Source organism: Crassostrea angulata, chromosome 7 (genome assembly GCF_025612915.1).
Source record: "Crassostrea angulata isolate pt1a10 chromosome 7, ASM2561291v2, whole genome shotgun sequence".
NCBI lineage: Eukaryota > Metazoa > Mollusca > Bivalvia > Ostreida > Ostreidae > Magallana > Magallana angulata.
The window spans coordinates 48,393,897-48,409,773 of record NC_069117.1 but is presented as its reverse complement, the minus strand read 5'-3'; the positions used below and the strand labels follow the sequence as shown (position 1 = coordinate 48,409,773).

General features: G+C 33.5%; 1 protein-coding gene across 4 annotated transcripts; it reads right to left on the bottom strand.

Annotated features, from left to right (window-relative positions):
• Positions 1–10: 10 nt before the first annotated feature.
• On the bottom strand, positions 11–8,759 carry LOC128191846 (D(2) dopamine receptor-like). 4 transcript variants are annotated; one of them, XM_052864171.1, is made up of 5 exons: positions 8,601–8,759; positions 7,334–7,535; positions 7,207–7,245; positions 2,394–2,913; positions 11–996 (listed from the first exon to the last, which is right to left on the bottom strand). In XM_052864171.1, exons 4-5 carry the CDS (start codon positions 2,833–2,835, stop codon positions 374–376), a joined length of 1,065 nt encoding a protein of 354 aa, XP_052720131.1. In that variant the 5' UTR covers positions 2,836–2,913; positions 7,207–7,245; positions 7,334–7,535; positions 8,601–8,759; the 3' UTR covers positions 11–373. The 4 variants fall into 4 exon arrangements, with proteins under 4 accessions (XP_052720131.1, XP_052720129.1, XP_052720130.1 ...); XM_052864169.1 differs by lacking the exon at positions 7,207–7,245 and having other exon boundaries at positions 8,601–8,758; XM_052864170.1 differs by lacking the exons at positions 7,207–7,245; positions 8,601–8,759 and adding an exon at positions 7,692–7,841.
• Positions 8,760–15,877: the final 7,118 nt, after the last annotated feature.

The following is a 15,877-nucleotide window of genomic DNA, read 5'->3' as shown; positions in this document are numbered from 1 at the left end:
AAAAATCGGCGTGATTATCGTATTTAATACATGTAACAAATAAATATATGAGAAGACATAGACTTCTGATATACAATACAACCAACAGATATTCAAACAGAAATTGTGTGGAATTTAAAAGAAACCAAAAGCATATGATATTAATGTCAAAGCAAGTCACTTTTGTAAACGTTCAGTTGTTGTAACTGTAAACTGTCTACTGTAAACTGTTTACTGTAAACGTTGACGTTGACAACTAACAATGCTAACATTCCATTATACTTTTAAATGTTATCAACAAACGTTATCAGCATTCATTTGTTGTCATTCTCGTCACACTTTTAATATTAATAACAAACAATATAATCCATATGATATATAAGATACGCTTCACTCATGATTTGATCACCAGTTCCTCCGCTGCCGACAGCCTAGAGTCACTCGTTGCATTTCGTTGAATTCCTGAGGGTTCGTCCGAATTGCTGGCAATGGCCGTCGACTCTTCTATTGTTACACCCATCCATCCGCAATACAGTTGTTTGAACCCGTTCCTGAACGACCTGTTCATAACGCCGTAAATGATGGGGTTCACACCGCTGTTAGCGTAGCCCACGAGGATCGTGAACATGTGAAAGCCCCTGGGAGCGACCCCAGGGGCGTAAATGGACAGCAACATACTGATACAGTAGGGACACCAGGAGATGAAGAACGCGATGACAACGACCAGAAGTATACTGGCAAGTCGGAGCTCTTTAGTTTGCGCATCCTTTTTCTTTTCTTTTGTTGTGGTGAAATATTTAGTGTTTTTGTTGGATTTCCTGGCGCTGTAGAATATCAAGATGTTACACACTGTCATAACACTGAACGGTAATCCGAAACAGCAGCTGATCATAAAGATGGCATACGATGGTGCCAAAGTCCAGTCACAGAAACAGAACGACTGAATGGGGATATAGGCGTAGGCTGCCCAGCCGAACAGCGGGGGCAGGGAAATTACGAAGGCTAACAGGTACACACCTGTAAAAGAAACAACAGCAAGTCAATCATTTTGTAGCAACAAATAAAAGAGACACATGAATTAATATCTCGCAAATGTAATACATTATAAATATAAGTGAAGAAAAGGAAAAACATTAGTTTCGTTACACATTTCATTCATGTTCATTTCTTTGGATAAAAAGAATATCAGTATTTTGACGGAATTCTGCTCTGTAGTTAAATTTCTTGTAACAAATACCATATTTGGTTATCCCTTTACATTTTGGCCCTGCACTCATAAATAAATGTGATAGACTTGTCAAAATTTTGGCTCCCCTTATCTCAGGCCAATTTCAAGTATTTAAATTTGAAAACGACTTCTTCTTATGAATTGATTTGATGGTATGTCATTGAGTTTTCCTGTATGATATAAACTATTTCAGCTTTCTTTGCCCACGACCTGTCTTGGGGTCAACACTGCATCCGTTCCCTCGGATCTCTGTCGCCTTCCTCATTGTTCATATACCTAACAGGTTAAGTAAAGTGATAAGGCGATGTTTTCCTGCAGTGTAATGATGTGTGAGGGGCATACGAGGCCGTTTGATCCTTTTCAAACGTCGAACAATGACTAGTGTCTTGAGTGCCCGCGTGTATTGAGAATCGTATAAAGGATCGATTGTTTGGCTACTGGCGTCTTCTATTGAGTACATTTTATTTACCCCGATGGCCATTTTTTGGATGTCCTTAAAACAACGGGTTTAAAACGTACATGTATACGGTATAGGAATACGACACACCCTGATAAATACATAATTATACATATGTAGAGCGTATAAACATGCATAAAAGGAATCCGAACTGAAACGAAGAGAGGACATAAATGTCTCGCCTCTGTTATGATAATACACTGTACATCAACACGATGTCAGAACTTCCTTTTGTGTTTGAATTTCACATGTTTGTTCAGCGAAAAGACGCAAAAACTGTGATGAAAACTTTGATAATGAATTTCTTTTGAGTGGAATGACACTGCGCATTTTTTATACTTTACATTGCAGATAACCAGCCGCCGGGCCAGAGGTAGGCGACTGCTGGTAACGTGTTAACGTCCTACGGGCCTCAAAAGGTCCGCAATTCAGAGTCATCAACCTCGTATCACTAATTATTATTGATGTTATTGAATCAAACGTAATTATTTTTGAATGATTTATAACTACGAATACGACGGTGCTCGTTTTTTAAGCTCCAAAGAGAGCGTTTCTACAAATATCTTGGGGAGTTATTCCAATTTGTACATTGTAGTTTGAAAATTACTGTAAGGGTCAAAAGTCAAGAAAAATTGACCAAAAGCATTGTAAAATACATGTAGATAACAAAATCCTGATTAAATGTACATGTATGTACGTAAGTAATTATTGCGTTGACTAGATTCTTACCTAGGACCATCAGCACGGCGTTCCTTTGGGTGTATATGACCTTGGATTGAAAAGGGCGACAGATCATCACATACCGATTAATGCTAATGTTACACAAGGAAAGCACACTGGAGCACAAGGTCAGCATGTTAATGAAGCCAAACACCAAACAAGACATATAGTCCAAAGGCCATTTTCCGGCAAACAGGGCCACTACGGTCACGGGCATGTTTGCTATGGAAACGAGAATGTCTGCCGCTGCCAGTCCCAGGATGAAGAAATTTGTGATTGTCCGTAGTTTCTTGTTCCGTATAACGATGAAGTAGACCGACACATTTCCAACGAGCGCCACCAGAGCAATAATGATCAGAATCGTTCCTTCGATGTACAGTTCGGCCATGGAAGTAGCGCCATGGTCCGCTAGTGTCAAATGATCGTATGAGGTTGAATTTTCGGACGTCATTTTGTCCAACCGTACTCAGAATTTCAAAATGTTTTCAAGTGTCTTGCCAGATATCCATTTTTCAATCAGTCTTGACTTCTAAAGAAATAAAAAAAAAAAAGATTAGTCATGAGAGAGAGAGAGAGAGAGAGAGAGAGATTAACACACCCGTTTAGTTATTGCACCTTTTAAATATGACATTCGGTATTGAATGTTGCTGTCTATTTTGACTCCAAATTACCAAATATATTTACACGTGTGTTTGGTAACACTACAGCATTGTGGTTTAGTTTATCCTATTCATGCAGGTCACTAGTGAGTATGTATCTTCGTGACAATTAACATACATGTTTCAGGAAATCCACTACATAGTACGCTTCCTGGATACAGTCATTAGGGATACTATTTCGAATCATGAACAATTTAATATTAATTTGGGATAATTAATGGACTTGCTATCATTCACGGAATAACGTTGTTCAATATACAGTATTTCATTTACAGGCAAAAACATGGCAAACTGTACATGTATGTTGATAAATAGGCAATTTATAAGCTAAAAGCTCTCAATCATTATGACTATTTTAGAGCACTTATAAAATGAGGATCAATTCAATTCAATTCAATTCAATTTATTCTCTCAAACCATTATCATACAATGGTACATGAGGTACAATAACATATTTACATTAAATTGTGATGTCAAGGGTCTAATAAATTATATATAAATTATAATACAACATAGTATTACATGTGTTAGTAAGCATAAGTAAGTAAGAGAAAAAAAAATAGTAATAATACAAAAAGTGGTAGAAAAAAAAAAAATAGATCATCATATAAAAATTTAATACAATGTTTCATTGGTGTTCAATACGCGGAGAGTAATAATAATAATAAATGCTAATATAGTTTAGGCTGGACAGCAGAATTGCTCTTGGATATTCAATATAAAAGAGCTTAATTTTTTCAATGTTTTGATGTTCGTTGTCATCAGCAGTTCCCTAAATTTTAATGTACTTGGTTTTTGAAAATACTTGGTACATAGAAATTGCTTACGTAAAGTTAAAAAAAAATTACATTCAAGAATAAAATGATATTCGTCCGCTAATTTACCACTATTACAGAGTGTGCAGCTTCTGTCATTTACAGGAATTCCATACCATCTACCGCTTTCAATCGGTAAACGGTGATTTGCTGTTCTGAATTTAATAAGTGGTTTCCAAAATTTTTTAGTAAGAATGCCTAAGTATTTTTCAAAACCAAACTTTTGTTTATAAATTTTATATATTTGACCTTTAGATGAATTATCTATATCTTTTGCCCATTTCTGAATGAACTGGTCCTGCAATCTTTGTTTGATGGCGGCAGAAATCCACTTATCATTAACTATTGCAGTACATTGTTCTGTCCAGATATTAGAGAACCCACATGAGTCTAAAATATGTCGTATAAAATCAGTCCATGGATTTACACAGTCATTATTATACATATATTGGTTTGCTAAATATTTGTAAACAGTAAACACAATCTTATTGTCTTGACCTTGGATCATTTTTGTCCAATAAGAAATCATTCGAGAATATACAGTTACGTATAAAGGATAACGACCTGATTCACCATAGACCATATACGATGGAGTACTACTTTTCATACATAGAATATATTTTAAGGATCCAGTGACTGCAATTTCAACCACTTCAATCTGGGGTATTTCGAATCACACACACATCACACAATTACTGGATTTCAATGTGCGCTTATCACACACGGGTGTTAAATATGAATTTGTCAATGCAAAGTAATGATATCACAATGATAGAGTTTTAACAGTCGACCTTTATATATATATATATATTTATGATATAACGTATTAATACATGGATGCTGTAAGTGGTGTGCAGATTATAGAATGGCCAAAAAATGTGATTCGATATTGCTGAAAACATTCAATAATTATATACTAGTACTAGTAGATACTTTATATTATTGCAACGTCGAATTGCATTTCGTTGGCATTCGTTCACATTTTTTGAAACTGAAATAAAACATGGTTAAAATTTCTTTATCAAATATTTGTGTTTACAAGACATAATAATACAGTCATTTGTGGTCAAATATTTCATAACCGTTACTTTGAAGATTATCTTAACTATAAAATAGTCAAAAGTGTGGATTAAATAAATAATTTCTTTATTTATTGAGACTAGAAAATAATAACTAATTCGTTTATAACATAACTTCTTCCTGACTGATTTTTTTTTTCGTGTGCTAGTTCTAACTTCTGTTGATTGCCTGGAAAGTATTAGAAGCTATGGTGAAATTACATGTAGACTAGCTAAGATTATCTTTGAAAGTTCATCGCAAACTTATAGTTTAAATTAATGCATGTAAAAAATTATGTTTATTTCTGTCCTGAATTCTTGGTTAATCTGAAATGTTTTTTTTAAGAGGATAAAAAGAACAGGGGCAGATTTCCCCCTTTTTTCCTGTTATTGTATATATGTAAACCACGAGAAGGAAACCAGACGCGCCAGGTCTTGACATACTTTATCGACATACAAGTATTTTTTATGCTTGTTTTAAAATGTCAAACATATTTTTATAAAGTCATCTAATTATCCAGCAAGAGACAATAAATTAATTAGTTCCTCATTGTGATTTTACATGTATACATTGTATTAAGGATTCAGTAAAACGATATTCAAAATTCATATCAAATAAGGCATTGTTCTGAAGTTCTTTTTATTCTTCTCAATCGACAAACAATACGAAAATTTAGATCATTTTAAAAATGGCCGCAAATATTAATTTTGTAATTTGATTCCCAATGACATTTTGCGATATTTAGGTAGTCGAACATACTGTGACAAGAAGCAAGCTTGAGCTACGGGGTGGGGTAATAGTAGGTTAATGCCTTGTTATTTTTCGATTACATGTAGTGCCTGTTGAATGATATGTCAACACGCCAAAAAATCACAAGATTAGGGAATTACCTTATAGTGGATTTAATTCATTTTAATCCATGTAACTTACTAGTAATGTACATGAAAATATAAATCTTTTTAAAATCTGGAACACAACCATTTGATGTTGAATGGATGTTACCTATTTACTGTCGTTTTACTATTTATTGTACGTGAATTGACAAGATGCACCAAAGAAAAAGCAACAGATCGAACAATTTTCATCCACAGCCCAAAACTCTTATCTTGTTTGTTTAATTTAAGCATACTTGGTTAATATCAATGCGTCAAGCTGGTTATCCTCTGAGAGGCCCAGAACAATTCGGATCATTTAAATGTCTGCAATCGGATTGCCAAGGATTTGGTCCACAATCCATTGAAAATGTATCGCTTGTAAGACGATTTTGAAGCCCTTGTCTGTTCTGTTGTTTGTTTTTATATTTCGATGTAAAAAAAAGTTGAATTTTGCCCTTTGAAATAGGTACGCGAGTGGTCACATTTTGACATGATTTTCCCCCTATTAGAATATAACTATATAGAGTATTAGTAGGAAATACTTACATGTACATCTGTGACTTAACGTAATCAAACAAAATCTCCAAAAAATTGCATGCGTTGCACAGATTGAATCTTGTTTAGGTTATAAAAATGTGGTTACTGTTTTAAATATATACAACATTTTATTAAAATCAGACATCTGTTTATAAGAAGAAGCTGAATCATGACAACCGAACAATTTATAGTGTTGTTTTTTGTAAAATGCAATATCATACATAATATAAACATAATAACACATCTGTTTATGGGAGAAGAACATCTATCAAAATAACTCCTTTGAAAACCAATCTATCAAGGCCGTTCTTCCTTGGAAGATGAGACGATATTATACTATACCCTCTCTTTGGTGACAAAGTCCTACTCATCAAATGAAACTTGATAACTTTCTTTCCTTATTTTGACATAGATATATCACAAACCTGCACCCTATAACTATGCCAAATTCTTAATTCTTTGTTGGGAAAGGAAAGAATTAGTCGGCCAAAATCATTGCATGTGTGTAGATATAGGTGTAATTTTCCTTATATCATTTTTGTCACACCCTAATTATTCTGACTCAGTTTAAACGGGTGCTTATACTATTGGATGCAAGATTAGCCCATCTTTTCAGATGATTTTTAATTGTTATAACAAGAGCTAGAAAAAAAACCTCATTCAAATATATGAAAAATTCATTCACGATTTACAAACGTTTCTTCAGATATCTCATATCTAGTAGATACAACCAAATACATGTGTTCACAAATTACGTTTTTAATTTGGTATCTATGTTTTCGTAATACATGTATATTTAAAGTACTGAAGTACTGAAGTCGTTCTGCCCTTTACAAAAATTAAGATTATTAAGAAACAAAATTTGCACATGACCTACCATTAATTCTCAATAATCTAAATTTTTCGAAGGACACTTCTACAATTAGAAACAAACATACTAAGTAATAAAAGTTGATATCATACATGTAATTCAGTACTTTATACATACAAGAGAATACACCTACCCTAGCGATCGTATTCCGAGAGCAAAGTCATCTGGGTTGTAACAGTTTTAAAATCCGAAGAGCAATGTATAAATTTTGACACGGTATATAACAATGACTGATCCCTGATCCAGTGGTCACAGTTGACCGGGTTTGTAGGTGGGAGTAGGGCTGATCTGAATGAAGTGACTCTGGAACGTCAGCTATAGGGTGACTGTGGTATCTGAAAGGAACAAAGGGAAAACTATTGCCATAGAGAATCGTCGAAATCTAGACAGATCCTCGTCACAGTTTGATGAGCAAATTCATGATCAGAGCGATGGAGTAGTTAGGTTGACAGGTATATTTTAACATACAGAAGTTAACAAAATTGATGTACCATCCCAAATCGACAGAATTAATGGACACCTGGAACAATGAAGAAACGGACCATTTTAACGTGCTTGCAAATTAATATGAAGTGCTAAATAAATAATTTGCATATCCACAGATTTAAATAAATATCGGGTTTTAAGTACAGGCTTTAAACATACACCTGTCATCCTTTTAATGTCACATATTGTAGTCTAACATTGCGTAATAAATCGGCAATAAATCTTATAAGCGCAAACAATATCCCATTTCATAGCTACCGTTTACTATTCGGAGTGTGTATCTCGACCTTGCAACCTTTTCAGTATTCAACATTACTGTTCTCAACATTTAAAAAATGAACCTTCATTAGCACAAGCTGTGTTGTCAAAAAAGACAAGAATGGTGTCTTTGTTGTGTGAGAAAATTGCAATGTTTATTGTTGTATCAAATGTTCTGTAATCAACATAGCTACAACGCTGTAACAATGCAGAATAGGTCGTTATTTCAGTCAAAGACAAAACTATCGTAAAATTGGAAACTCTCTGCGTCAGGGTATTGTATAGATCGTGCGAGACCACATCTATACATATAAAAATAATAGATCATGTATTTATTAGGGATTAGAGTACAACTGTATACTGCGAATACGTGTCACACCTAAACTGAATGCTTAATAAGAAGATGCTGTAATTAGAAGCCGAACACCATTGGACAACCCATTATCTTCTCAAGATGTGTCCTTAAGTATTCATCTAACTTAAAGACTTAAAGTTTGCTTGGTCCTTTGAACCCACGACCCTCCCCCCCCCCCTTCTTGATTCTGCGCGCTCTCTGGGGACGGTGATACATATGTTGATTTTTTTACTTAGTCTTTTTTTCAATTTTTTAATGACTTTCATGTTTCGTAAAATATTGTTGAAATAACTTTTCTTACCCTTAGCGCACTCCTTTACATATCCAAAACATGAACAAGACAGAAAACAGACACCCACATTTCATTCCTTCTTTGGGACCATCTTGTTATATAAATATGAAATGAATTAAAATGTTGTATCGCTGGAGGCTACTTCGTAAAGATTTTGACAACAAGTTTTTAAAAATCTCTTTAATAATCTGTCAGCTTTTATCCGATGTATTGTTGGTACGCCTTTGGGCCACCTTTGTAAATTCTGTAATCGTTGAAGGTGCTCAAGAAAAAAGTCAAACAAAAGGACATTAAGTGTGGCAAGAAAAGACACAGCGCTACCCATAAGAGCTGTTAAAGAACTTGAAACTGGAGAGTCCAAAGTGAAGGATCAGAATTACTCAATTCGTTCTTTGAAGTCGTTTCGCCTTTAGTAAGCAGTACAAGGCTGGTGTACATATTCATTACGGGTATTTGTTGTTGTAGAGAAAAGAAAAAGAAATGGCTTCTAACCGAGAGACACCAGGGTAATACAAACAGTGAGGCAGTTGTCACAGAAAAGTAGTCCCAGAGACCTGTGATTGTCCCTGACATCTTTTGAGTGCAAGGAAATGGGAATATATATATTGAAAGCTCATTAGCATCTGCTATATCTGAAAAACATCAGCCGTGGTATTTCTTTGATTGATGAAAACTTTAATCCATCCTGTCACTCTCTGAGTAATTTATAGACATTGTTAAGAAGTCCATATTATAATAAGTCCCTGTTTATGCCTGTGATCATTTACATTCGATATTTTATTATTCGCGATGAAATGCATTATGAGTGTACCAACATGTTAATTTCAATAAATGTCTTAAAGACACACGTGCTTATATTGACCCAATATATATATATATATATATATATATATATATATATATATATATATATATATATATATATATATATATATATATATATATTGGAAAACCAATTTTAAACAAACATTCAATTTCAAAAGTCCAAAGCTTTGGTGTTGTATGTTCGATTAATCAGAACACGGTAAAAGAGTGAACCCTGTTTGAGCAATGCATGTACAGTATGAAGTTAAAATCTGAGTAGTAACTTTAGCGTAGAACTCTTAAAAACTAAACGATGGTTCTTTGTCAATATTCAATCAAAATATAGCTCATATTAAGTCAAAAGCCTAATCAATTTGTCAATCATTTGTCAGCAAAAGCAGTTCTCCTTGGGGGTCGATGAAGTGAAGAACTGGTTGAGTTTCTCAAAACAGGGTTTTGCATGTTTTGCAAAATACCGAATTTTAAGTAACTATTCTCAAACTGCACTTAAAGAAAGAATCGTCATCTTTCATTAATATGCAAAATACCGATAATAATGTTAATAAAATCAAAATATTTCCTTTATACATGTATATATCCTGCATATTAGCCTCAAAATATATGCTGATCAGACTATGCAATTTAGGCCTGTAGGTATTTTTTTTGCTTATTAATTCTAATCAGGTGTCAAATCAGCCGAATATATGAATTGTTTCATGGCCTAGTTATTACGAAGGAGTGACGTTATTATAGAATCGAAATATGACCTGAGTCAAATGTTTAATAATAAAGCATTCATAATAGAAAAATTAAAAACATCATGAAATGGGCGATGACATTAATTATCGAAAGATTCTCAAAGAAAAGAAAATTTATAATATAGGGAATTTTGAACAAAAAAATAATAGCGATGTCAGATTGCAAGTATATTGTATAAAACCAACAAGAACAAAAATATGTGATATTTTTTATAAGGCATAAAATATATTTCTACATGCAAATTTACTTTCAATTCATAAAAAGAAGCAAAATATTAATTCTATTAAAAAAGAACTATCCCGCAGAAACGCAGTAACACTATTTAAATGTATATCAAATAACGGACCGCCTTCCGGCGGCCCGTAATAATGATAGATAAGGTGTTGAGAATTTGAGAGTTAACTCTAAAAACGAACGATTGTAAACTATAGGTAAACATTTTTACATTGTGAACGATTGTAAAATATAGGTAAACATTTTTACATTGTGAATGACTTACACATGTACATGTACCAGTATTTGGAGAGAGAAGACGAATACCTCATTTTATTGGGTTATGTCCTCTTCAAATCAAAAAAGCTCACGATATCAGCAATATTAGTTTTATATATCAGCAATATTAGTTTTATATATCAGCAATATTAGTTTTATATATCAGCTATGCTAGTATACGATATCAGCGCTCTGTATTCGTTACCTTCTTTACTTACATATATTTGCGTATTCTTAATTTTAGATACTTCTGAATAAATGATATATTCTCAAATGCGAAATTAAAAATTAAACTAACCTAATGATATTTTAGATTGCGTTGCAAAGGTTATGAATATATTTTCTTTATTAATATATATTAAATAAGATGACTCTAATAAATGTTGACAGTGAACAGGCAGCATAAAAGTGTAGCAATGCATTATATATATATATATATATATATATATATATATATATATATATATATATATATATATATATATATATAGTTTTAAACTTGGTCAATTGTCTGGTCAACTGCAAATTTATGAGCTTGTTGTTGGGTCTTTGTTTAATTGTCGGGTCATTTTTGAGCTGTTGGGTCATCGACCCAACAATTATAGACCCAACAATTAATCGTAGCTCTATTTCCTTACAATCGGAAAAATTTGTAAAATGAACTGTTTGTCTGTAACCTGAACTGTTGGGCCTTAATTTCCCGTGAGGGTCACATATTGTCATTGTCCAATCAGAAGTCGCGTGAAAATGGCGCGAAATTAGATGCGGAATGAACCGAAATTCACCGAAGACCCACGAAGTGGTTGCAACTATGATGCAGAGGTATATATACATTTTTACATTTACACTGCTTTAATAGGGTCCAATGAATTAATTTGTAATATAAATATGAGCACTATCAAAGATTGATATATATTTGAAAGGTATTATGTTGTTGAAAGGTATAATGCTTAAGAAACTTTCGTTTTTTATTGGAGTTCGAAATTCCTCTGCCAAACTGAATTGTTTTGACTATACTTAAAAAGTACAGAAACAATTAAGGATTTTAAAAGTATTAAGGTTATATTCTCTATTCTTTATAACATTTGAGTGTAGTGCCTGTATGAACCGAACAAGGTCCGTAGGAAAGAATTTCACTTTGGAAGGGGGAGGGGGGTGGGGGCACAAAATTCCTTTACTGACAAAAAAAAAATAACCCCCCAAAAAAGAAGGTCGTCAGATGTTATTATTGAGGGGGCACAAGCATATAATAGCTAATGTTTTCTATCAGCACAAGACACTAACCTAGACCCAAAATGTAGTGACACTTCACTTTTCTTTCAAAGCAAATTTATAAGAAGAAGTTTTGAAGATCAGGGAGATATGATGCACAAATCCACTATACTCTGTCCCAAGATATTTTGGATTCACATTTGGACGATTTTTAATAAAAATACACTTACCTGTGAAAGAAGTGCAATTGAAATAGTTGAAAGGGATATTTTCCAAGATAATTTCATTGACACATTATCATCTTTCACTCGGAAAAATTCACAGGAACGAAAACAGATTCCTTACGGAGATTTATAATGGGGAATGTTTACATCTTTTCTCCATTCGGAATACACTCGGAATACATCGCGCAATATTTCAACGTTATCATCCGGGCTTACTGCAATGCAAAATCTCCGTAGACATCACATTTTTTAGCATTGTATTGAAACCTGATAAGCTAGCAGGGGCGTTTTGACTGAGAAATCTTGGAAATTTTTCATACTTTTGAATGAACATCGTTTGGATCCTGAGGTATTTATAAATATTAAACAATTAAGCCAAACGTGAATCCAAAATATCTTGGGACAGAGTATAGCCCTGTCTAGGGCATGTGTCCCATAATTGTCTGTGTCCAGTTCATTTTGTGATCAGGCAGGTCGATTTCCAGACAGACTTGTCTGATTAGCAAGAGAATCTTTTTACCTTCGAAGAATATTGTGAATATAATTTTTTAAAAATTAATATAGCCACTAGCTGTCATGCCCGTACCAAACATTCTAACAAATGCTCATGAACAGCTCATGAGAAGCACGAGAATCTAGTAAGAAATGTATGCAAATTAGGTAGGAATTCATTTTGTTCATGTGCAGATTGTTAGTCTCTGTTAGGGAGGAAAATACTAAGCTAAATGCACATGTACAAAAATTTGCTCTCCTGATTGCTCATGAGCAAAATTCTATTCGAATTGCTCGCGTAAGCAACCGGCTATACAGATACATTGACAGTAGATTTTTTTTCTAAGTTCAACTTTCTCACATGAGCAAGAGGTTAGGAAACTGGACTTATTCAGTATATGCAGTATCAAAGTTAAATCAAAATGAAAAAAAAAATTACGTCCTATTTCCTCACGTAAGCAATTGCAAAATTCTGTTGACAAGTACATTTTGACACCCCCTCCCCCACTCCGTTTTTTTTTTCGTGAACAAACTTTTTTGGGGGGTTTTTTGGGTAATGTAATATTCTTTTTTTTCCTAAATTCAATTATCACTCAACTTACTATCTAGATATGAGTATCTGACAAAACCGCTTGATATTTCAATTTTTCGTAAGCTGTTTGTGTCTACTTTTACTTTTGTTTTAATGTAAAGTTACCTGATAGTCTGGTTCTCGCTCCCGCCCAAAACGTCTAGTTTTGAAATGATGCCATCAGGGTTCAAAAGGGTTCAGTATCTTTTCACTATAGATATTGTTAATTGACAATGGTGATCAAGAGTAAGTTGCAGACAGTAATACTGCGTTTGCCAATTGTTTAGTAAAAGCATTTTGATTACGGTAGCTAATGCACTAATGTTTTTAAGGAGTTAAACAAGCATTAACAAGAGTGAAAGCTTTTGATTGTACGTGTCATAAAAAAAATAAAGACGCTAAAACACAAACTTTATTGACATATATTTCTTATAAAAGAAACTTAACAAAAGAAGGTGTTAACATCAAACAATATGCATCATTTGCACTAAAGATAGAATCTAAAATATCTGTTTTATCGGCTCCACTTGCCGATAAAACTCGGTTTGCGACTGTTAAATCAACATTAATGGTTGAAAATAGTAAATGAGAAGACTTTATTCCCCAATTGTTTTGAGTTACAAATTAATGTTGAATAATATTATCGATATATCTTTCAGCTCTTCAAAATTCTTTATATTTGTTCAGATTTGGGCAAGTTAATTAGAAATTCTGACAAATAACATTAATGGGGTTGGAAACTAGATGGATGGACAAGTGGATATATTCACTTATCAGTTACTGGTAATATTGAGGACTGATGAAATTTTTTCCTCTCAAAAGTAGATAATGAAAATGTTGGGTCTTGAATATATTGCTGTTGGGTCTAAGACTCTTGGATATATGTGTATGTAGCACAGTATTATTGGGTCATAAACATGTGACAGGAAGTGGCATGGAAAAGAAAATGGAAGAAGAAAATCTCCTTGTAACTCTCCTTATAACGGAAATAATATCATCCATTTTCTTGCTTTTCATTTGTGTAGTTATCTTCTATGTTAGTGTGAGGTGGACAAGGTTATTCCTTTCATGGAATACAGACATGCAGTAAAGAAAGGTATATGTATCACTATTAAATGTCTTAGTATTCTATCTATGCATTTGAATGCTTTTCCATGCCCTAATGTTCATCTGATGTATGTAAATTTTTCACATAATTGCCTAGAGCATCAGGCAAGTTAAGGATAACCTTTTCTATAGTGTGAAACTAAAGATTGAAAGCTAGGCAACTAAATTTAGTGTGTGCAGATTATTATCTGCATTTTAACAACAGTTAGCAGAAACAATTTTACTGACATATCCGTGTTACCTTTTTTCCTATTTTTTTTTTTACACTATTGGATCAGTCTGTCTCCAACAAAAGGTGTGACACAATCATTTCATGCCAAATTTGTGTGCCTTTTCCTTGAAATGTTCTATTGAATGGTTGTTAACTTGTTGATTGTTAAAAATTACCATAAGAAAAATATAATAGTTGTTGCGGATGAAATTTTAAAAGACGGGTGCATTAAATGACATGAATAACATTTCGGAAGGGTATAACATTGACACAAACAACTCAACAGGCAGAAAATTATCATGAAATTCCATTGACATGAATCCTAGAAGACTGAAAAGATTGAATGTCAGAATCTCAACCTTACTTTTCACAATCTAATAACTAATTTTGTCTTAAAACCAAAGTGAAGGAAGTTATTACTGTATTTCTTCATTTAGCAGTATACTCACTGAATACCATGCCTTATCATAACTTGAACATGTAGTCATAACAGAGCAGAGACATAGTTGTTGTATAATTATAATCACTAAAACAATGTCTATAATATTAAATAATTCAATAAACTTTCATAGTTCTTCACATTGCCTGAAAAAAAGATGTTGAGTTTGATATTCTAATTCAACATGAACATGTTCGATGGTGTCTAGTCAATTTGAACCCTGCTCCATTTAGACAATAGCATAAGGCCCCTCAACAGTGTTCAATGTAATTTTGACATTTTGATTAAAACTAAAAAAAATTATTAGGTCACCTGAGACACTCAGTTGCTATCTTCAAAATTCAAACTCAAAATGATCTTTTGAAATTGTTTTTTCATGTTCAATGCCATTGAAGACTTTCAGGCTTGTGATTTTTCCTTATCTGAAAATACCTGTATTAAGCACACCATCTTTCACTTTCATTTGGCTGATGATATCACATTTGGAATTATCCTGTTTATTGATTTTAAAAATTCCTGTCCTTGAAACTCATTGAAATAAAAACAAAAAACAAGCTAATTCAAAGAATCTGTGTCCCCTGCTTATGGAAAAGAAGAGCATGTACAGATCATTGGGTGTTTGGGGGGGGGGGGGGCTTTAAGAAGGGTGGGCAGGGCCATAGGGAGTTATGGTATAAAACTCCAAAGCTTTTTGAGAAATTGCTGGAAATGAAAGTTACACATAAGACAGTATGAATTTGATAGGGGTCTTCCTTAGGCCATAGGGAGTTGTTGTGTAAAATATTATTGCAAAAACTGAGAGGCTTCTCAAGATGTCAAGTGGAAACACTTAACAGGAAGTGTCACAGACAGACAGAAATATGGACAGATGGATGGACAGACAGACAGACAGTAATCCAAACTTTTATTGGGGGACAAAGGACTTAATTTCTTACGACATACACATTTTCCAGTAGGATCAATTTTAATATCAGC

What these genes read in the sequence shown, in the direction of transcription:
- LOC128191846 (XM_052864171.1), bottom strand. Translation starts at nt 2,835, where the DNA reads ATGACGTCCGAAAATTCAACCTCATACGATCATTTGACACTAGCGGAC. An exon ending in CGCCGTGCTGATGGTCCTAG is followed by an intron (nt 997 to 2,393) that starts GTAAGAATCTAG and finishes TTTCTTTTACAG; the next exon opens with GTGTGTACCTGTTAGCCTTC.